This window comes from Saccopteryx leptura, chromosome 13, assembly GCF_036850995.1.
Source record: "Saccopteryx leptura isolate mSacLep1 chromosome 13, mSacLep1_pri_phased_curated, whole genome shotgun sequence".
Classification (NCBI taxonomy): domain Eukaryota; kingdom Metazoa; phylum Chordata; class Mammalia; order Chiroptera; family Emballonuridae; genus Saccopteryx; species Saccopteryx leptura.
The window spans coordinates 12493556-12515846 of NC_089515.1; the positions used below are offsets into that span (position 1 = coordinate 12493556).

Consider the following 22291-nt stretch of genomic DNA (forward strand, 5'->3'; position numbering starts at 1 on the left):
TAAAGTGGGGGCAGAACGGGAGCTTGCTCTCTTGGTTCCTGAGATTATCATTAGAGGAGAGAGCAGCGAGGAGAGCAGAGAAAGGCCAGGCTGCTGTGACAATGGCCTTGCCTACTGGCTTTACACCATCCTGGCCCGCCTCCCCAGCCCTCTCATCTTCTGTCCTAGTCACAGGTGGGCAGCCACCTCCCAGTGCGACGTCCCTCTCCTCCCTTTCCAGACTGCAGCGTCTCCTTAGCATCTGTTCTTTTGTCCTTCCACCTTCATCTTTTAGATTAACCCTACTTTTTCCCCTTTTACTTTTCTTTTTTCTAACTGGGGGGGGGGGAGGATTATAGTTCTCTTTCCCACATGTATCAGCGACCCCCGGCTTCACCGGGTGTGCGTGCACTCCCGTGTTTTATCCTGTGTCTCCATGGATGTCGTAGAAACGGAGGTATCACGAAGTGCCAAAGTCACACAGCAAGATATCCAACCTGGGCCCGCCCTCTAACCGGGACCTCTGTGAACCGCCTTTCTTTCTTCCTGTGCGCAGTCTCGTGCTGTGTGCGCGCGCTTGGTGGCTCTAACGCTGGCAGCCTCCCGGCACCCTCTGCTGTGGAAAGGAAGGGGTGTTTGGGGGAGGCCAGGTGATCCGGCCGGAAGGGCCCCTGGCTGACTGCACAGGCGCACCCCCTGTGGCCCCAAGTGAGCAGTTCCCCATCTGGGGCCTGATGCTCCGTCCTGTCACTGAAAACCTAGAAGGCTCAGCCCCCAGGGCGCTAGTCTTCCCCGGGAGACTCCTGCTGTCAGCCTAGCTCAGGGAACAGGCAGAAACCAGAACCCCGGGCGCCTGTCCACAGGGAGACTCCTGCTGTCAGCCTAACTCAGGGAACACAGGCAGAAACCAGAACCCCAGGCGCCTGTCCACAGGGAGACTCCTGCTGTCAGCCTAGCTCAGGGAACAGGCAGAAACCAGAACCCCAGGGTGCTACGTCTTCCCCAGGAGACTCCTGCTGTCAGCCTAGCTCAGGGAACAGGCAGAAACCAGAACCCCGGGTGCCTGTCCACAGGGAGACTCCTGCTGTCAGCCTAGCTCAGGGAACAGGCAGAAACCAGAACCCCAGGGTGCCTGTCCACAGGGAGACTCCTGCTGTCAGCCTAGCTCAGGGAACAGGCAGAAACCAGAACCCCAGGGCGCCTGTCCACAGGGAGACTCCTGCTGTCAGCCTAGCTCAGGGAACAGGCAGAAACCAGAACCCCAGGGTGCTACGTCTTCCCCGGGAGACTCCTGCTGTCAGCCTAGCTCAGGGAACACAGGCAGAAACCGGAACCCCGGGCGCCTGTCCACAGGGAGACTCCTGCTGTCAGCCTAGCTCAGGGAACAGGCAGAAACAGAACCCCGGGGCGCCTGTCCACAGGGAGAGCCGGGGAGACCTGTGGGCCTCCTCCCATTCACTCCCATTCACTCCCTGCCCCTTCTGCCTCAGGGGGGCAGACCCTGCATGGTTTCTGGCCTGAGTGCTGGTGTGGGGTCCCAGGTCTCCATCTTCTTTGCTGACTAGCCTTGAGAAGGTTATCAAATTGTTTCTGTCCCTCAATTTCCTTCTCTGTAATAAGACAATACTAGTACTTTCCTCTAAGGGTGATGGGAGGTTAAGTGAATTACACCTCACTCACAATCCATAATGAATTATATGCTCCACAGAGGGGGCTTAGAAATATGTCTGGCATCTAGTGAGTGCTCAGTAAATATTAGCTTTTGATATTAGCACTTTCTACCTGGACCAGCCCAACCACAAGTCGCTGGAAGCTGTATTTATTCTCTTGTTTTCTGTCTATCCCCTCAGACTACGATCTCCTTCGGGGCAGGGACTAGTTTTCCCACCGTGGTATTTATCCTCCCGGCCTGGTGTGTAATTATGCCCTAATACATGCTTGTTTTAGTGCCTAAAAAGTGACTGAATGAATGTATGAACTCCTACCACCTAGATTGACAAACTCCTCAAAGTGGTTTGCAAATTCTGAGCATCTATCAGATTCCCAAAGGGGCCCGTGACTCAAGACAGGCTGAGAGGTGGCTACAGGCCTTGGGACAGGGGGACAGTGAGCCTGCCAGGGAAGGGCAGTGTTCTAAGCTCAGCCTCGGCTCCTCAGAGGGCCCTTTGTGGGGCCTGACATTTCGTGTCCGTATGTGGAATTCCTTGGCCACGGCGCACGGCTGGCTGCATTCGCTCTAATGAAGTATTTGCTGGCTCTCACGCACACAGGGCGGTTTGTGCCGAGGGCGGCCGTTTCAGGGAACAGCAACACAATGTAGGGACCAAATCAAGTGGTGAGTCGAAGTGATGGAGCAGGCAGGATGCAACTCCCTGCCCTTCCCAGGAGGAGCGGGAACAGCTCCCAGCAGAGTTTAAAGAAAGAGGAAGACAGAAAAAAACAACAACAACCCCATGATACAGCTTTAAGGGGAATCTGGAAAGGACAAAGCCTCCCTCGTTTTCCTTTCACTGAACACAACTTAAGTTTCCTCTTTCAGCATCTGTTTATACGCAGGCGCAGGCGTAGTTTCAGTGACCACACTCGTTAGGTATACACGCCCTTTCTGTTTCTTTTCACTTAATATTATACGGTGACACTTCCCATGTTGCTGCACCTTCATATTTATATTTGTAATTTCTTTCAGTTGTATCCCTTGTATGAAATAATATTTAAAAACACATAGATAAAGATAGAACTTTCCTCTGCCATAGAATAATAGTTCCTAAGAAAAGGATTCATTGATCAGAGTGTTTTTAATATCATCGCGTGATTGTCCAGAGTGTGAAGCTACTTAGTTTCTGATGGCACTGTCTACGTGTACATATGAAAGGAGAGATTTTAACACAATCAGCTCATCATTAGAGAGTATTGTTTCACTGTTTTATAACTTATCACGTTTACTTAGTGTTTAATTGTATACATGCATATGTAAGTTACTGGAGAGAGTCATGCTTGTTTATATGCTTGTGTAACTGTTTAGTTTCTGCTTGGTGATAATTTCCTTGTGGCTCTTGCATATTTAGCTCTAGACTCTGCGGAGCACGCGCGCGCATGCGCACACGCTCCTGTTCCCATTACAGCGCGTCATGCCACCGATTTCCTCTTCTGTGTTCCTTCTTATCCTCACTTTGGTTTAATTATATATTTTAAAAAAACACCACACAGAAACTTTACGTTGTAAAGTTCACTATTATGATTTTTAAAAAAAAAAACTCTCTTCTTGCTTCAGCCATAGAACTTTATGAGGATATAGACAAAATAGGAAATGAAGAAAATTGCAAACCTTTTTTGGGGAGGTAAGATAAGTAGCACCCTCTTAGCTTTGCCCAGACCTTTGCACTTCCTGTCCCTGTGATGAGCCAGGGGCTCAGGGTGGTGTGTTGGGTCCCCATCTCACGGAGGAGGACTGTCCAGGTGCAGACTTATTCTGGGAGGGGCCTGCCCCTCCTCCTTCCCTTCCCCCCACCGCCCTGCAGCATGGGGGGGCCTCTGTGGAGCAGTGTGGGGCCGGCAGAGCCTGGCTCGGGGACCTACTATGTTGCCCAGGAGGCCTGCTCTCCTGGGAAGGTGAAATGAACTCCCCTAAGTTGAGAGCTTGGCTTATTGTTGAACATAAAATGAGCAAACACAGAAAGAACTGATGATGATGATGATGATGATGATGGTGAAGGATCTCGCTGTGACACTCTTCACCTTGGAGCACCCGTTCTCTCTCACTGAGCCTGTAGTATGTGCTGGCCCCTGAGCCAAGCATTCTACACATGTTGCCTCATATCATCTTCACGGTAGCACTGGGAGGCAGGTGCAGTAATTATTCCCATTGCACAGATGAGGAGAGAAAGGCTCAGAGTAAGATGACAAATTAAGAAGAGGCAAAGCTGAGATTTCGCTCCAGAACTGTGACAGGCAGCATGAGGCAGGAGGAATAAATATGATTTTTATTCGCATTGTACAAATGGAGAGATTAGGATTCAGAGAGGCTCGGTGACCTGCCCAAGGCCACACAGCAATATGTGACCGAGCCTGGTCTTGGATCCAGGGTTCCTGAGACCAGTCTGGTGCTTGTCCCACTACTGACATAGTGATATGATAACCACTGTTAACAAAGTGCACACCGCCGTGTGCCAGGAGTCCTCCTGGGGCCTTCCTGGTCCTTAACAATCTAGGAAGAGGTCCTGGGGAGAAGCTGGATGGGCCCAGGGCTCCCTGAGCCTGGAGCTCCTGCTCACGGCCTGTGGGTTTGCCTGCAGGGTCATGGAATGCTGCCACCATGCCAGCATAGGGCTGGGAACAACGGGGCATCTTTATCCTCACGCCACTGGCCACCAGATTGCTCTTCTCTCACATGGCTGACACCCCTTGGCTGGCTGAGTGGGCAAGGCTGAGAAATTTTATTTTTTATTTTATTTATTTCCCAAATTTTCAGACTTTGCAAGAATAGGCTGGTTAAGAAAAACATCCTACTGGGAAATGCAGACACTTTTTTGCAAAGCCTCTGCCTGCAAGCTGGGATTTATTCCCGAGCGCTGGTTATGAGTAATGGCCCATTGTAATGGCCAGCATTGAGGGAGAGCTTCCTCTGTTGAAGAAACCGGGTTAAGCATCAACTGATGTAATGCTTCAAGGGCTCTGCTCTGTGGGTTTTATCATCCCACTTTTACAAGTGAATTGTAGGTGACTGACTTACTCTAGACCACACAGCTAGGAAGAGGGGGAGCTGGGATTCAAACTCCAGCATCATCCAGTTCCCACATCCACACCCCTAAGCCCCTCTCTCCCTGCCCTCCAGGCCTTGCTTCCTGATGGAGGAGGCAGAGGTAGGTGAGGCCCAGAGCACTCTTCCTATACATTTTGTAGGCTTGGGTCTAGGTCAAGTTCTGCTTTGAATTATGGCTATGGCTATCTGTTTCTCTCCTTTCTATTGAGGCTGGGGCTTCGTGAGGGCTGGTCCGCGTCTGGCTAGACTTTGTGTCCCAGCACAGTGAGAGGCATGCACGTGTCTGTGAAAAAAGAGAATGAATGAGAAGGAATGAAGGGAAGGATGAACGGATGACCATGTGTCTTGGCTGACCTGGAGTGGGGTGCTTCCGGAAACGGTGCAACTTCAATGCAAACTTAGGTATAAAAGAAAGTGAGTGTGGACCTATTTCTCTGACTCGTTTCATTGAGTGTGAACTTGACCTTCAGGGTGGGTTAAGTCTGCCAACCCTCAGTAACTCCTGGTTCTTCCCCTTCCACCTCCAAGACTTCCAGCAGCTGAGTGGACCTCACCACCCTTTACGTCCACACCTGAAATGTAGCCCAGTATTAGTTGGTACTTCTTAGAGGGAAGGATGTGACAATTAAATGCACAAAGTGTAAATGACAGTTAACTGTGATTTCTTCCTGCTAGAGTCCATGTCACTGAAAGAGTTGATTTTTAAAAAATTAAGTAACTTGGGTGTCAGGTACCCAAAGGTTTGTTACATCGCTCCCTGTAGTTTTGTGGACGCTTAAAGTGTTCCATAGCAAGACATTTTAAAACAAGTAATAGAAAAGAAAAAAAAGAAAAGAAAAGAAAAAAACAAGTAATAGAAATATAAGGTGTTCATTTTGTTTAGGAAAAACCCTGCAGCTATATCATAGGAGAGAATGCAAAGTGTGCGTGCAATTTTAAAATAAAACACAAGCTTTGAAAGAACTACTGGTTTAACGCAGGCCCATAGAATCACGACCTCAGGCCAAGGTGCGCATGATCTCACCAGCCCTTCAATTTCTTCATTTAAAAAAAGTCAGAAATAGCAACACCTTCCTCTTCGTGGTTTAAGAATCAAGTGAGAGCAGAGAGGTGAGGGTGCTTTGTAAACTTTAATTCTACCTTCCCATTAGATGATTCTTTTCATCCATTCTGCACATTTCTTGACATCCAGCTGTGTGCCACGTGCTGGTCTAGGCACTGGGACACATTCCTGCACAGCTCACCATGGGGGAGGGGGGGCAAGGTGGACCCGGATGCTCCACTGAGGTCAGACTGCCCAGGTGCAAAATCTCACTCTGCCACTTACTTCTTGGGCAAGCATGGCTGGCCTCAGTCTCCTTGTCTGTAAAATGGGACAATAGTAATATAGTTCCTCCTGCATGGCTGTGAAGATCGAATGGGACAATAGATGTAAGTATCCAGAGGCATGTCTGGTACAGGGCTTGTGCTTAATAAAGGCTCATTATTACTACTGCCCCCAGGGAGGTTACAGCCTAATGGGGGAGGCTCGCAATAAACAAATAAGTGAAAGGAATGGTAAGTATTGGTCTGGAGCAGTGAGGTGACGTGATGTGACACAGAACAACAGGTGGCGCCAGGGAGGGCCTCTCCAAGGAGCTGACCTTTCGGGTGACTCAGTCTGATGATGTAAGGCCGGGCGGAGGTGGGGTCTGAGGTCTGAGGTCCGCAGAGTGGGAGGTGGGAGGAGCCGGGCCTGCAAAGGAACCGGATAAGGCAGGTAGCTGAGGGTACTGTACTGGGTACAGGGTCTGGCTGCGAACCACTCTCCCCTGGGGGGTATTTTAGACATTAGGGACCTGCATAATTTTTTACCTCCATTTCCTGGCAGATGAAATAAGTGTGCTATTTCAGGACATTATGATGGTTTTCCAGAAGTTGGGGGTGAAGTGTCCGGAGAAAGAGGCTTCTTGTTCTAATTGTAAATGTGTCCTATGGGCTATGGAGGCCTAGGAGTGGGTGGGTGGGACAGGGGTGTGACCGGGATGAGACCAACAGGGTGGATGGGGCCACACCCTGCAGGGCCTCCTGGGCCCAGGAGACAGGTTTGGGTTGGACTGTAATTCCATGGGAAGTGTTAGGGGGAGGAGGTGGACAGAGGAGAAGTGGATCCCGCACACTTCCCAGCCACACCTCCTGCGGTCAGGACTTGGACTGAAGGGGGCGCCAGAGTGGCCGCTGCAAGGTCAGAGAGGAGCCCGGAGCTGTGGTGTGGGTGCCCGTGCAGAGAAGCCCTGCTCACCACTCACCCGTTTATAAGGAAACAGGCCAAGGGAAGTAAAAACCGAAGGAGGATGTGGAGGAGACGGCAGGACTTGGAAGATATTTCAGAGCCACAGGCACTTCCTTTTCCTGATCCGCAAATGTCCTCCAAGACCTCCCACTTCTCCGTCTCCTCACTTCGGTCAAGAGGCCGGTGTCTGATTCCTAGACGGCCTGGAGCATCACTGTCCAGGGTGCAGATCCTTCTCGAGCTTATGGATCTGGAATTTGGCACTAAAGGGAGTGAGGATGAGCAAACCTCTGAGGCCGGGACTGGAGGAAGGTGCAGGCAGGAGGCCAGCCCGGGGGTGGCGGCTGGGCCAGTGTCAGCCCGCCCTGGCTACCGCCTGAGAGTATTGGCTCTGAGCCGGGCACCGTCGGAGCCCCACACCTGCACTGCCTGGGTTGATCTCACAGCTCCCCTGTGCGGTGGGTGACATCACTATCCCTATTTTACAGGGAGAGGCAGGGCTCGGGGAACCAGGGTCACCCATGACCCTGCCACAGCCTGGCCTCCTCAGCCCAGTGCACCTGGTAGAAAAGCCCTGTTTTGTTCAATGGCTTTAGAGTTTGGTTCTTAATTTGGGGTCTGAGGGTCCTCATGCTTCAGCGTGCTAAGATCCTGGTACATGCAGGGGGAATGTAATTTTGAGCATGGTTCTGGGGAGAAGAGTCATAGTTCTGTTCCCCAGAAGGGTTTATAACACCCCTTCCCTCCCAAGTAAAGATAGTATCTTACTGGCCAAGTGGATGCATTTTGGCTGTTTTGTTTCCTACAGGCTTAGAGCAGAGCCTTGTACATAGTAAAACCTCAGTAAGTATCTACCGAGGGAATAAATGACTCTCATGATTAAGGGCCTTATCCAGTTATTCTTTCTGGGTTTCTCCCATAATTGAAGGACATCTTTTCATGGGCTCTTAGGAAGGACTTACGGTTCCCCTAAGGTAGGGGTCCCCAAACTACGGCCCGCGGGCCACATACGGCCCCCTGAGGCCATTTATCCGGCCCCCGCCGCACTTCCGGAAGGGGCACTTCTTTCATTGGTGGTCAGTGAGAGAGCACAGGATGCATCCTGTGTGCTGTATGTGGTGGCACCACAAAGCGCAGCGATGCGGGACGCACGCATCAGGGCTCCGGAAGCGCATCATATCCCTTGTTACGGCTAGCATTGACAAATATGGAACCGGACACTGACCATCTCATTAGCCAAAAGCAGACCCATAGTTCCCATTGAAATACTGGTCAGTTTGTTGATTTAAATTTACCTGTTCTTTATTTTAAATATTGTATTTGTTCCTGTTTTGTTTTTTTACTTTAAAATAAGATATGTGCAGTGTGCTTAGGGGTTTGTTCATAGTTTTTTTATAGTCCGGCCCTCCAACGGTCTGAGGGACAGTGAACTGGCCCCCTGTGTAAAAAGTTTGGGGACCCCTGCCCTAAGGTAACCTGTCCATTTTACAGGTGGCAAAACTGAGGCCCAGAGACAAGCTCCCAGGGCTGAGCTCAGAACCTGGTGACCTGAATGTCACCTGTGTCTCTTCTCCAGGCAAATACTGTGACGATGGGCCTGCCACCAAGAAGCAAACACACAACTGTGCTGACCAAGGGGCATAGCAGCTGCCTCTATCTAGGACGAACACACATTAGGCAGTTCTAGGACTGCAGGTAATGAGGCAGCACCACGGTTGGGGACATTTGAGTTTTCGAGGACTTTTGCTGACATTTGAAGCTGCAGGTGGCTAGGTCCACTAGGTTCATCTTTGCACAGTGCAGAATGCTCCCTCTGCCCTTCATTGAAGTTTAGAAAGTTAGAGAGGAGGGGTTCTGGAAGTCAAGGTATCATAACATGGATGCCATGGTCCATAGAGGACGGACATTGCTAATCATCACCACATTTACCCATCTCCACAGAGCTAGACACGGTCTCAGTGCCTGCCTTCTCCTGTGTCCTTGTCATCCCTGATCAATCACAGTAGCATGAGCCGTCTCCCCTGGACCTTCTGCAGAGGGGTCACGACTGGACTGAGCTGGGAGTCAGGGGGCTGGAGTTTGGCCCCAGCTCTGTCATTGATTGTGTGGCTTTGACAAGAGATTTGTCTTCTCTAAGCTCCAGTTTCCTTCCACTCCATTATTTATTTACTTGAACAGTCATTCATTTCTTCAACAAATCTACACTGTGCACCTGCTGTGAGCCAGGCACTGGGGCTGTGAGCTGGAAAAGAGGGAAGTAGGTTTTCTCTACAACATGAAACCTCTTGGCTTGGATAGCGTACCGTTTGTTGCAGCCCATATGGAGGCTCTCTCTGGGCAACGTGGTCATTTCCGCGTTCCTTCTTTGAACCTTCTCTCACTTTGCACTGTCCTCCTTGAGATGTGTCTTTGAGAACGGTCCATCTTATTCTGAACCAGGAGCTTGCAGGGCCACGGGTCGAGCCGTCTGCGACAATGACCACAGATGTTTGCTCTGCTGTTTGAAATCCATACAAAAATATTTGGATAACCCGTCATTACCTGAGCAGGTATTTCTAAAGTTTGCCTTGCAGGCCTGAGTGATTGTGATACTCTGAGAAGTAATTTCCTCCCGCCCTTGAAGTTTCCCCCTTGAATTTCAGGCTGCAGCTCAGTGTTGTATATGCAAAGTGTGCTTTGGAATGTTAATGGGAGGCTGGTTCACACCAGATGGGGCGGGAAGACGTTGGAAAAGGATGTCTAAAACTAGACACCACGATTTGGCTCTGAGGCTAGATTTTTTAAAATGTCGTCGAGATCAGAGGTCAAGGACTTTGACTCATGCCTGGACTTTTCCAGTGTTTGTCTTAGCTCCTCTGTATCTTGGTCCTGTGATAAAGGAGGCACTTGCATGGTATTCGGTTTACAGACCGAATTCTGATGCATATTGTAAAGTTCACAGTAGCTTTTACTGGAAGCTTTGTACGTAAAAGCTCAGATTTAGATGCGTGTCAGTTCTCAACTTAAAACTCTTTTTAGAGAAAAACATGAAAGAAAAAAAGTCGCTTAACCCCGTTCATCTTTTATGTTTCTTCACCAGCCAAGAAAATTTTGCCTAGATCCATTCTGTTATTTATAATACACAAGAAATTGGCATTTTTGTAGCAAATTAAATAGGCAAATTTGCAAATTAAATAAGAAGTCCTGTTTACTGCAGCGTAGGTAGCCTGGCCCTATGCTGAATGCTTTATACTTATTACCTCCCGTCATTATCCTGCCCACTATCATCGACCCCTTTTACAGGTGAAGGGCAGACCCAGAGAAGAGTGTCCCCAGGTCACCTGAAGTGACAGGGAGTGGCTCAGCTCAGACTTGAACCCTGGTCTGTTCTACTTCATGTGATGCGATGCTCTCCCCCACTCTGCTTTCTGCTGGTGTACTTGCCCTGTCCTGGTCCCCGTGTGCCCCCAGGAGCAGTGTCCTCAGCAGCTGACCCTTCAGCAAGTGTTCTGCAGTTTCACCTGCGCTGGGGGCTAGAGGACTCTCCCCCACCCCCACCCCACACTGGCCACCTTGTCCTGTGTGTCCCGCCCTTTTCGCAGTTGGCAGTTGGTGCATGTGTCAGGGTGTCCTGGCTGCTTGGCAGAGTATTTGGCTGTGTTGGCTCCAGGCTCCAGCATCTCTTTGCATGAGTTGATATTGAAGGGGGGAGGGTGTGCCGGTCTGGGGACTGAAGAAAAACGAGGAAGCTACTGGCAGGTGGGTGTCGAGGACCCTAGAGATGATGACAAGTGAGAGCCTGTAGCTGAGGGGCCATTTTCCTTCATACTTAACTACCTGTGCCAGGCAGGCACTATGCCAACGGCTGTGGGCGACAGCTGTGGGTATGGCCAACCCACCCTGGGCGAACTGGCAGCTAGAGGCAGGGACAGGCAAACTGAAGTTGGAAAGACCTGCGTTCTAGTCTCAGTTCTGCAGCTTCATACCCGGGTGACCTTTCAGGCTCTTGGTTTTCTCCTCTGTACAATGGATTAATAATAAGACGTACTGTGGTAATAATAGTAATACTGTTGTTGTGATGAGTGCCGTGATCGGAGTGCATGGGGAGTCAGGCACAGGGGACGGGAGGCCCTGGCGCAGTCTTGGAGGGCAGGGTGATTTCTTGCAGGAAGTGACATCTGACATGACACCTGGAGGTGGGGGCTTACCTGGCAAAAAGTGAAGAATGGGTTCCCAGTGGACACCTTTCTTTGGAGACAAGGCATCCCTGCAGATAAACAGAGGAAGCCACTTGGGTGACAGGCAGGGGAGCAGGGAGAAAAAGGAAAAGAGCTGTGTGGGTGTATCGAGTACCATGGAAGCGTGGTGTGGGGGCAGTGTCCTTGGTCTCCGGAGCTGGTGGCCTTGGACTGGGGCCCTGAAGGATGCCAGGTGTGGGCAGGTAGAGGAGGGAAGTAAAGGGGGTGCCAAACACAGAGTCGGGACAGCTTGTAACTATGGCCGAGGAAGGCTGGTGGAGGGAAGGCTTCTTGGGTGACTGACCACAGAGAGGAAGGATGGGGCTTCCTCTTGTCAAAGGTGCTGAAAGTCGCACTAAAGAGTTAGGGCTTGCCTGACTGGGCGGTGGTGCAGTGCATAGAGCGTCAGACTGGGATGCAGAGGACCCAGGTTCAAGACCCTGAGGTCGCCAGCTTGAGTGCGGGCTCATCTGGTTTGAGCAAAAAGCTCACCAGCTTGGACCCAAGGTTGCTGGCTTGAGCAAGGGGTTACTCGGTCTGCTGAAGGTCCACAGTCAAGGCACATATGAGAGAGCAATCAATGAACAACTAAGATGTCACAACGAAAAACTGATGATCGATGCTTCTCATCTCTCTCTGTTCCTGCCTGTCTGTTCCTATCTATCCCTCTCTCTGACTCTCTCTCTGTCTCTGTAAAAAAAAAAGAAAAAAGAGTTAGGGCTCTTTCCTTTCCTTAGGGGAGAGATACCTGGCATGGCTTTATTCACGAGAGGGACTCCATCAGAGATGCACGCATTAGAAAGCTCTTTTCTGGCCTCCCTGCACAGACATGTGTCCATGTGAACCGGTGCTCAGTGGCCAGAGTGCTGGCGGCTGTCCCTGCCTTCTCATGTTCTAATCCATGCAGCCTCGGCCTGGCCAGCTTCACTCCACGGAGAGATCAGAACCGCACGGGGCAGGCAGCTCCAGGGTTGGTGTCGGGCCTGCTTCGGCATTCTCTGCCTCCATCCTGAGCCTGCTCAGCCAGGCTGTCACTTGGACAACTGCTTTAACTCTTCTACCTACACTCAACCCAACTGCCACATGCCTCTGGCCACCAGGCTCTTTCTTGGATCTGCCTCTGAGATGGCGGGTGTTGTTCCAGCTAGCAAGCAAGCTTAGGGGAGGGCATTCCGAGGCACAGTATTATTCTCAACTCGGGAGTGCCCCCCACCATGTACCCGCACTGCACTACACAACTGGCCAGTGGCCACCATTAAAAAGGTGTCTATGACCTAATCATATGGAATACTTTATGGATTGACTAGCATGTGCCAGACCCCAAGCAAAGCATGTTACATGCACCCTCTCATCTAATCCTCTTCAGTATGATGAGGTGGATTTTACAGCCACACCCATTTCGCAGGTGAGGGTGCCGAGGCTCAGGGAGGCTGAGTAACTTGTTCGTGGTCTCTCACACAGCCACAGACTGTACACGGGATTTTTAATGCAGGCAGATAGAAGACAACTTTGTCCTATTAACGGATCACCATATAACGCTTCCTGAGTAGAGATTGGTCTATGGGCTTCCCCTACAGCCCTCTGCCAACCCCTCCCCCATATCCTGTGGCAATGAAGCCTCCCTAGGTGTGCTTTGGGAGCTGTGGCCCATCTAAGGATGTGAGGGTGGTTATGACCTGGGTGGGGATCCCAGCTTGCTGTGGGTGTTCTAGGGATTATCACTTATCTCCCTCAAGCCTCCGTTTTCTTAACTGCAAAATGGGGATCACTGGTTCCCTCTTCTCAATTATGCAGAGAAAATTAGATAAGGCTATTGAGCACTTAGCATGGTGCCAGGGACACTGGAAGGACCCAGTGACGGTCCAGATTCTTACAACTGCCCTCCTTGCCTAGTCGTTGCACAGGTGACCCAGAAGCCACTTGGCCTGGCCCAGATAGGTGCCTGGGGCGCGTGTGTGGGGCGGAGCCATAGGTCAGGGAGCATGGATCATCGACTACCAAAACTCTGCATTACTAATGTCGCTATTCTCAAACTTTATAAGGATGGGCTGGGTGGAAGCCCAAATATGGAAGGCACGAGGCAGCCTCCGCGGAGAGCGCCTCGGGGCTCCCGAGTTGCCATGGAGTCCAGGAGGCGGCCTGAAGGCGGATGCCCGCGAAGGTGGCCAGCGCACTGCTCCCGCGCAGGTCCTTGTTCTGCGGCCTCACAACTGGCCGTGCCAGGTTCCGCTGTTGCTTGGGCCCTTGACCGTTCCTTTGGGACCCTTGCATGGAGATGGAGGAAGAGAAATATACTGGTGGGGACTGGAGCGAACTTCCTCGGTGTCCGCTCCAGTGGGGTGTGCATGCGGTGCCTGGTGCAGAGCTTCAGTGGCCTGCGATTGCAAAGAGCGGACGCGTAGCGGGGCCGAGGGGGCCTGAAATCGAGCCCCACTGCTCTCCCAACCGTGCGCGCTGCGTGCGTCTGCATCCGGCCGGCGAGCCGGGGACCCCGGTCCGCGCCATCAGCCCCGCCGCGGCCGTTCAGCGGTGAGCCCCGGTGTGTAGGGGCCAGGTTTCGGCGGCCCGGGTTAGAGCGGGCGAGCGGACTCGGGACCCTCCGGCCCTATGACCTCCTGTTTTGCCCAGCCTTCTCCGGCCTTGCCCAGCCGGCCCAGCTCGGCGGGGCGGGGCGGAGCGCGGGGCGGGCCCGGGAGGAGCACGGGGAGGAGCTGGGGCTGCGGAGGCCGCCGCGTCAGAGCAATGCTCTAGCTGCCGGCGGCTCGCAACCGGCCCGGGAGCCGCCGAAGACGCGGACAGAGACTTGCACTGCTCGGGCGCTGCGCCGGAGGCTCCTCTCGCCGACCGGGGCTGCGCGACCATGGCGGACAAGGAGGCTGTCCGCGGCGACACGGGGCCCCGAGGTGAGCGCAGAGCGCAGGTCCTGCAGCTGCGGCAGGGAGGGCCGGGGAGGATGAGGCGCGTTCGGCCTGGCACCCATCGGCTTCCTCGCGGGCCACGGGAAAGTGGGAGCCCCCGCCCCATGCTGCCCAATTGGTGGGGCCGGGGCTCAGCTCCACGGCGGGGCTGCGGGATAAGGGGGCCCGAGGCGGCCCACCGGTCACGTGCTCTGTTCCCAGCTGGGGTGCGGACACTGCGGCGGGGACGCAGCCCCCGCCCGGGCACCCTGACGGTCCTTGCCACGGGGTGGCGCCTCCTGCGGGCCCGGTGCAAGTCCGGGTGTGAACCGCCCGCCGTGTCCATCACTTGCACGCCGTGCGGGGACGCCTGCGCTTGCCCGGTAAAGGTCTGACCGCGGGGTTGTCCCATATCCCTGGAGGCTCGTCTCCGTGACTCGGCGGGGCGGGAGTGGGAGCCTGTGGGAAATGGAAGGTTAGGACCTGTCCCTTCCTTTACCCCGCCGAGATCGGTCCAAAGCTCCCGGAGTGGGGGCTGCAGCTCTGGTCCCAACTGCGTCCCACGCCTGTCCCCACCCATCCCCGGGAATTCTCTGGGCTGAGGAAGGTCGCATCAGAGGGGGCTCGACTGTTCCCTCTTTGCCCTGGCGGGGTTGGGGAGGAGGGCAGCCCCCAGTGCATAGGACAGTCGCTCGCATTCTGCAGGTTTGCCGGTGCCGCTTTCTTTGGGGAGCCTGGCTAGGGCTCAAATGGGGCGCGGGAGGGGTAAGGAGCAAGAGAGGACTTGGGAGCGGAGAAAGAGGAGGAGCAGCTCTTGGAGCCCGATCTATAAATCATGGCTTCGCCAGCAGAGCGGACGGTCTGGCCAGGATTGTGGGTCCAAGTGGGGAAAGTTGGGCGCATGGAGGCACCGTGTCCCCTGACCTTCAGGGCCGTGGCAGGCTCAGCTGTTGGGAGCGGAGAGTGGCCCCGAGGCTTCCTCGGAGCAACAGGACAAGCCGCCTAGTGAGGATGAACCAGGATGTGAGGGAAATTCATCCAGGAAAGGAGTGCCTGGCTCTGCAGGGACCCCAAAGCTGGGAAACTGAGTCAGGTGACAGCACAGCCAGCATGGGCAGTGTGATCACAGTCTTGCTGTCTGTGGTCGCGTCCCCGCCCTTCGCTGCTCCAGAGGCACCGGCCCCCTCCCCATCCCATTGTTCCTGCGGATCTGGGAGGTGCCTGCACTGTACTGCAGTGGTGGGGGGAGGGGTATCCTGACTTGGTTCCCTCCTGGGAGGAACCTTGGAGAACCCAAGCTGAGACCCCAGGCTGTGCTTTAACACACATCTCAAATGCGCCCCCCTCCCTGCCGGTCCCCAGCTGGCCAACACCGCGGAGGGCTGGAGGATGTCTTTGTCTGAACATCACTCAGCAACTGGATTGATTCATTTTTCTCCCCATCCTTTTTCTTTAAATTGGAAAAAAAAATTTTGAATGATAGAGAGAGGCTTCTGATTTCCCAAGTATTGCTAAAGCTTAAGTTAGTGAATCAGTTTCTTGCTTCTCATGCTGGGATCAAGAGCCAGTGGCTGTATCAAACACAGGGTTGGCCATAGGATTTCTCACATCAGTAGAGTGAGCAGGGATATGCACCCTCTCACACCGCTTTTTCTCATAAAATGGAATTCAGCACCCCTATTCTACATCCATACACTTACACCCACACCCACACACGTGCGCACGCGCACACACACAGAAGCACTCAGCTGAGAGGTTGTCCTCAGGGCTGGAAGAGCTTGCCGTCCACATGGACATACACCCAGGATACACATGCTGGGTGTGTGCTGGGCCACCTGCCACCGCTTGCCTGTGTCTATTCCAGGGAGTTTCCTCCCTTCCCACGATCTGCTGCTCAAGACAGCCAGTGAGAATTCTCAGCACGTGGACTTGGGACATGGAGTAAGCTCTCCCTGGCTTCTCTTTGGCTTCCATCCCTCCGTCTATAAAATGGGAGATATTACTAGTCTCTCAGCAGAGCAGAGCCTGCTCACTCATTGCCTACCACATCTATTTCTAAGGTTTCCTCATTGCATATTCTGTGTGGACAACTGATCATGTGATATATAAGGTCTACTGGAAAGTTCTGTCCATTTCTATCACAACAAGTTTCTACACGTAAGCACATGTTTATTTGGCACATGTGTGCCTCTCTATTTTTATCACTTAATGTATACATACTGATATAGCAAATTAACTAAAACAAAGTTAATTCACATTAGTCTTATGTGTGAAGCGATAGTGTACCCATGGCTACTGATAAAGTTCATTTACACCACTGTATTGTATATGAATTTCAACAAGGAAGAAATGCTACAGAAGCATGTAGAAATTTATTGAAAGTGTTTGGTGAAGGTACAGTTTCTGATAGGACATGCAGAAGATGGTTCGAAAAATTCGAAACAGATGATTTCGACCTTTCTGATAAGCCATGTTCTGGGCGACCATCTTTGATTGATGAGGATGTTGTTAAGACCATGTTGGAGCAAGATCCTTTTCTGACAACATCGGAGATCGCAGAAAGGCTTAATTCAGCTCAGCAAACCATTTCGGACCATATTCGGAAGATGGGATTGGTGTGGAAATATATATATATATATATATTTTTTTTTAATTTTTAATTTTTTGTATTTTTCTGAAGCTGGAAACGGGGAGGCAGTCAGACAGACTCCCGCATGTGCCCAACCGGGATCTACCCGGCATGCCCACCAGGGGGCGATGCTCTGCCCATTCGGGGTGTCGCTCTATCGCCTGAGGCAGAGGCCAAGGAGCCATCCCCAGCGCCCGGGCCATCTTTTGCTCCAATGGAGCCTCGGCTGCGGGAGGGAAAGAGAGAGACAGCAAGGAAGGAGAGGGGGAGGGGTGGAGAAGCAGATGGGCACCTCTCCTGTGTGCCCTGGCTGGGAATTGAACCTGGGACTCCTGCATGCCAGGCCGACGCTCTACCACTGAGCCAACCGGCCAGGGCCGCAGCATTCCTCTTTTACTGGGTAAGAAATCCAAACATGGGTCGAATGACCTATCCAAGGTCACGTGTCTAGGAAGTATTGATCCAGCCCTTCACAGCCATCCTGTATAACCCCACGGCTATGGCCACTGATTACTGTTCTATTAAGGGCATAAAAATGCTTGTTCTTCCCGATACCATTTCAAGGGTGTTCTTGGTGCCAAAGGACGAGAGCCACAGGTATTGTGTTGGGACCCGTGAGCAGTGGGAGCCCTGAGTGCTGGGATGTGCCAGAAAGGCTGGTCATAAAAATTTCCCCAACAAATCAAGTGAGCGGAGATGGGGAGAGGATGAGGTGCCCACGGAACAAGAATGGAGGGATATTGGCAGTTATTGAAGCTGGGTGATCTGGGCAAGGCAGTTCACCACTATTCCATTATTTTGTATATGCTTATACTTTTTCTTAAGGGAATGTTTAAATTAATTTGTAAAGTCAGAAAGGCTACCTTTTCATCTCTGGAGATTTGAACAGCAAAGGGTGTTATGACCTTCAGTCCTGCCCCCACCAAGATCTGGGTTGGTGGACAACATAGAGCTCTAGAGGGCTGGATGAAGTGGGGGGAGGGGTGGGTCAGGTTGGCTGGCTGCTAAGGTGATGAGTCAGGGCTAGGTATGGGCAGTGGAAACCTGGTCATTTGGTCCAGGTGGGGGTAAGGTGAGGAACAGGGGGCAGGGGGCTGGCCTGGGTCAGGGGGTGCCTCTGTAAGCTTTGCTTTGGGCTTTGGAGCTTGGATTCTTACCATCCTGGCAGTTAATCATAATAAAAATAAGCATTTTAAACATTGATGTTTATTGAGGACTTCATTAATGCTCAAGTCTGAGAATTGACCACATTTGTTAATGAATGAATGACTCTATGAGGGGGCCCCATTTCACCAAGAAGACAGCCGCCAGGCCAGTGTGGCACAACTGGAAGTGGTCTGGGTGAGGTTTAGGAGGTGGTCAGGCCTCTCCTGGCACATGCCTGGCATGCCGGAGGCCCTCAGAGGATTTTACTGAATGTCCGAATGAATGAGTTCATGGCTAACAGAGACTGTGGCTGCCTGACTTCACTGTGGTCACCATATTCCATGCGGAAGTGGCTGGGTGCCAGATGTGGCTTCCAAGCTGGGCAAGAAGAAGTCAGAGCGATGCTCTGGGTGTCACTGGTTGGGGCTCTGGCCATTGGATCCACTTCCGAGACCATACCTGCCTCTGCAGCTGTGTCCCCCGCAGCCCCCGTACATGCTTCCCACACAGGCTCTCGTGTTTCCTAGTGCCCTGTGGTCTCCTTTGGCCTCTTATAGTTCTCCCTGCCAGGAACATCCTCTCTTTTTCTAGTAAACTCCTACTTATACTTCAAAACTCAGTTCAGATAGCACTTCTCAGGAAGCTTTCCTGGACTCAACCATCTGGGTGAGATCCTGCCTGCGTGGTCCCAAAGCCTTTGGTACTGACTGTTGCTGGTAATCCCAACTAGTGTTCATTGAGTACATGATGTTTCAGTTCTATGTGTGTACATCCCATCGACACCTCCAACAACCCTATGAGGTTGGTGTGATTGCCCCATTGTCCTGAAAAGGCAGTGGAGGCCTTTGAGAAATTTGGTAACTTGCCCAGCCAAAGATTCAAACCACCCAGCCAATGAATGCTTGAGTTGGTATGTGAATTAGTCATGGAGCCTAAACCTTCTGCTCTTTCTCTCAATACCTTTTCTCCCAACAAGGGCAGAGGCTGTGTCTTTCATAGCCGTACTCTTAGTAAAGCCACATAGTAGTTGCTCAATAAATATTCTATGGTGTGTTGACTGAATATCAGTCAGCAAGCCATGAGGGAACACAGCACTGGGGAATGCATCCACGTCCCGCCCACTCCACAGTGGGGCGGTGTTTCTACAAGCATGGATGCTCAGAAGTAGGGAAGCAGGTGGTGGTGGAGGGTGCAGGCAGGGCTCAATCAATCTCTGGAGAGATCTGGCTCTGATTCCAACGAGGCTTTGAGTGATGACTCAATCTTGTGGGGGCGAAACACTCTCTCACAGCATAAATAGGCCTGTTTGGTGAGGGAGAAAGCATTCTTATCATCTCCATGCATAATCTGAATGGCAAGGAGGAACCAGGGCCTAGATGAATGAACAGCAAGTGGCAGGGAGCAGGCGCCTCTCACCCAGCAGCGCTGGTTCTGGGCATCGCCCGGAGAGCGGGGTGAGCCAAAGACCTGGCCAAGAAGTGCTGCTGTAGGACCGCCAGGTGGGGAAGGAGAATGTTCCAGTGGAATCTCACAGGGGCAGTCAGCGTGGATTCCAGTCCTGGTTTTACCACCTACCGGCCATGGGACATTCTGGATAAGTTACTTAGCGCCCCCTTACCTCAGTTTCCTCATCTGTAAAGTGGGGATAATCACAGTACTCATTTCAGAGTGGATTTGATTTACTCCCTTTACCCCTGCTAAGGGCTGAGTATACTTCCCGGCTCAGGTGGTGTTGTCTGCCATTATTATTTACTGTTATGCACCCAGTGGATGGAGGTAGGGCAGTTATCAGCAGTTGCATTTCGTCCAGGAGACTCAGAGGGGAGAAGGGCTGGCCCGAGATCCCACAGCAAAGAAGGACCAGACCTCAGCCTGAGCCTCAGGCCATGTGGCTTCTTGTCCTCCAGGCCCAGAACTTCGGAGGAGAGCTAGGTCTCAGGCTGGCTCCGCCCACTGTGCTGAGACCCCAGGTTTGGAGCTTTGCAAATGCTGCTCTGACCTCTGCCAGGACCGCCCCTCCTCTTCCGGCCTTGACCATGACCTGGCAGCTTGAGGTCGGTGGGGCTGATGGCTGCGCCACATCACCCCCTCTGGGGAGCCCTGAACTGCAGAGTATGGGCCTCAGTTTCAGTCCCCTTATATTTAGGGTGGCCATGCGCCCTAGTTTGCCGGGACAGTTGTGGTTTATGACTCTTGTCCCAGTGAAGTTATTGATAGGGAGTCCTTTCACTTGCTAAGTATCCCAGTTTGGAGGGAGGATAAATTATGTGGTTGTGCTACTTATCTCTGTCTTCTCAGCCACTGGCACCTGCTACGAGATGAGGAAGGCAGTTGGGTGTGTGGTTAAACCTGGGCTTTGGGCTCAGACACTTCTGGGTTCAGATGTGTTTAACCTACAGGTATACCATCGCTGTACCTCGATTTCTTCTGCTGTAAACAAGGATGATTTCTAATCCTGCTCCATTGGGGGGGGCGGCAGTGAGAATTCAGTGTGAGAGTATGTGTCAAGTCCTAAGCGTGAGCCTGGTGCACAGAGGGTGCTCAGTTAGCAGCTATAATCGATCATTATCAGTGTTTTCTTTCTGGAGCTATGGAGTGATATTCATCAACGCTGTTTCCCCATGAATCCTGTTATTTTTAGTTTGTGATTTTGCAACATGTGAAGATTTTCAGGAAAGTTTTCCGCGTTATAGCTTGTGCTTCTTTTACTGTAGGATGAGTGTCCGTTTAAAAATATTGGCGCTGCTACAGCTTGGGGCCTCAAGTGACAGCCGCCAGGAAGAGCCTCTGGTCATGCACCTTCACTTCAGTTTCTGGGTGCATTTACTGAACTTTTGAGACTGTTTTGCTATCCAGCTGTTTAGCATGTTACAGCTTGGGGCCTCAAGTGACAGCCACCAGGAAGAGCCTCTGGTCATGCACCTTCACTTCAGTTTCTGGGTGCATTTACTGAACTTTTGAGACTGTTTTGCTATCCAGCTGTTCAGCATGTTTTTGGGGTAGTTTTGCCGACTGTGTCCTAATTTTACTGTCGGAAACAGAGGCTCCAGGAAGGTCATAAAGTCTGTAGCAGGGAGCACTGCTCTGTGGTCCTGTGAGCCCCCCAAATCTCAGAGGGAAGTGGGTTTTGCTAGTGTCCTCTGTTTACCATAAACCGGCAGAAGAAGTGGTCTCCTTTGCTGCCTTCTGTCTTTTATAAATCAGACCCCGTGGTCTTGCTGGTTTCTCTGTGACTGGGAGCAGTAGTTTCTGTCCCCAGACTCCTGGTTCCTGTTGGGGACACAGATGACGTAGGTGTTGGGACCTGAGCCTGCTGACTTGCAGGCCCCCAACTGGTCTCTCTTTGTCTCCCAGGTTTCCGTGGGCTCAAGGCTAAATTCTTCTGGCCACTTCCTTCCTTTCTTGTCCTTTTCTCGCTGCCCTCGAGGGGCCCGTTGTGCGGGCTGCGATAGGAAACTGTTACAGCACAAACGTCAGGAGGCCCACTCCCAGAGCGGAGATGGGAGTGGTTGGGAAACAGCTCGTAGGTGGCATCTGCAGCCACCTGGGACCTGTGCTGTCAAAGGTCCAGGCTGGGCCTGCTTTCTCATTGTACAGATGGGCAAACTGAGGTCAGGGAAGGGAAGGGACTGCCCCCGAGCACGTGGCAAAGCCAGGAAGAGGGTCCAGGTCAGGGGGCTCTCTCTACAGGCTTCCCCACTGGACCTGGACGTTGCCTCAGCGTCCTTCTCCACGCAGCGCTCCAGCCAGCCCCTGGAATCAGGCAGGGGGGCAGGCAGCTATAAGCCTCTCTGCCGTTAATAAATGAATGACTTGTCCCTCCCTGCAGGAGTTACATTTTAAAAGAGTGTTTGAAGAAGTAACACTTGACTGGAAACCAGGAGCCAAGTCTCACTGCTGCGAATAAGAGAGTCCTTAACGGGAGCCCCGAGGCACAACCCTTTCTCTCCTTTCTTACGTATTCCTTCCTTCCATTGGGAGACATCGGTGGCTGCTCCTCTTTTGGACCCTGGCCCTTGGCGGATGCTTGTTTTCAAAGAGTGTGAAGTAGGATTTTTGCCACAAAGGTTACAGGGAACAAAACCTTTTCTAGCTAAAGAAAAGCCCAAAGGAGATTTTAGAGTGAGGGCCCTGAGTTGGCTTCTAGAGTTCAGGCCCGCTGCCGGGTCTAGGAGGGAAAGCCTGGAGCCCAGAGTTCTCTCTGCAGCGCTCCCCGCCCCCAGCCTCTTCCTGCTGAGAGCCACATGGAGGGGACCCGAGGCTCCTGACCAGCAGCCCAGGTGAGCATCAGCCCGGCGGGGGCGCGAGAGGCTGTCTTGGCCCACCCAGCCCAGGCGAGTCTTCACATGATGGTCGCTGCTTGCATTGACCCAGGTGGGAAAAGCCCAGATT

At 52.3% G+C, this 22291-nt stretch overlaps 1 protein-coding gene across 3 annotated transcripts in view; it reads left to right on the forward strand.

The window, feature by feature from the left end:
- Positions 1-22291, forward strand: part of HSPA12A (heat shock protein family A (Hsp70) member 12A) — a 135473-nt gene that overhangs the window by 62023 nt on the left and 51159 nt on the right. Inside the window, exon 1 of one of the 3 annotated variants that reach the window (XM_066355779.1) lies at positions 13971-14130. The exons of the other annotated variants lie outside the window; for them this stretch is intronic. Coding sequence (XP_066211876.1) covers positions 14088-14130 — 43 coding nt within the window. The 5' untranslated portion in view covers positions 13971-14087. Of the gene's footprint in view, positions 1-13970; positions 14131-22291 lie in introns of those variants that run through there. 3 annotated transcript variants of the gene reach the window in all.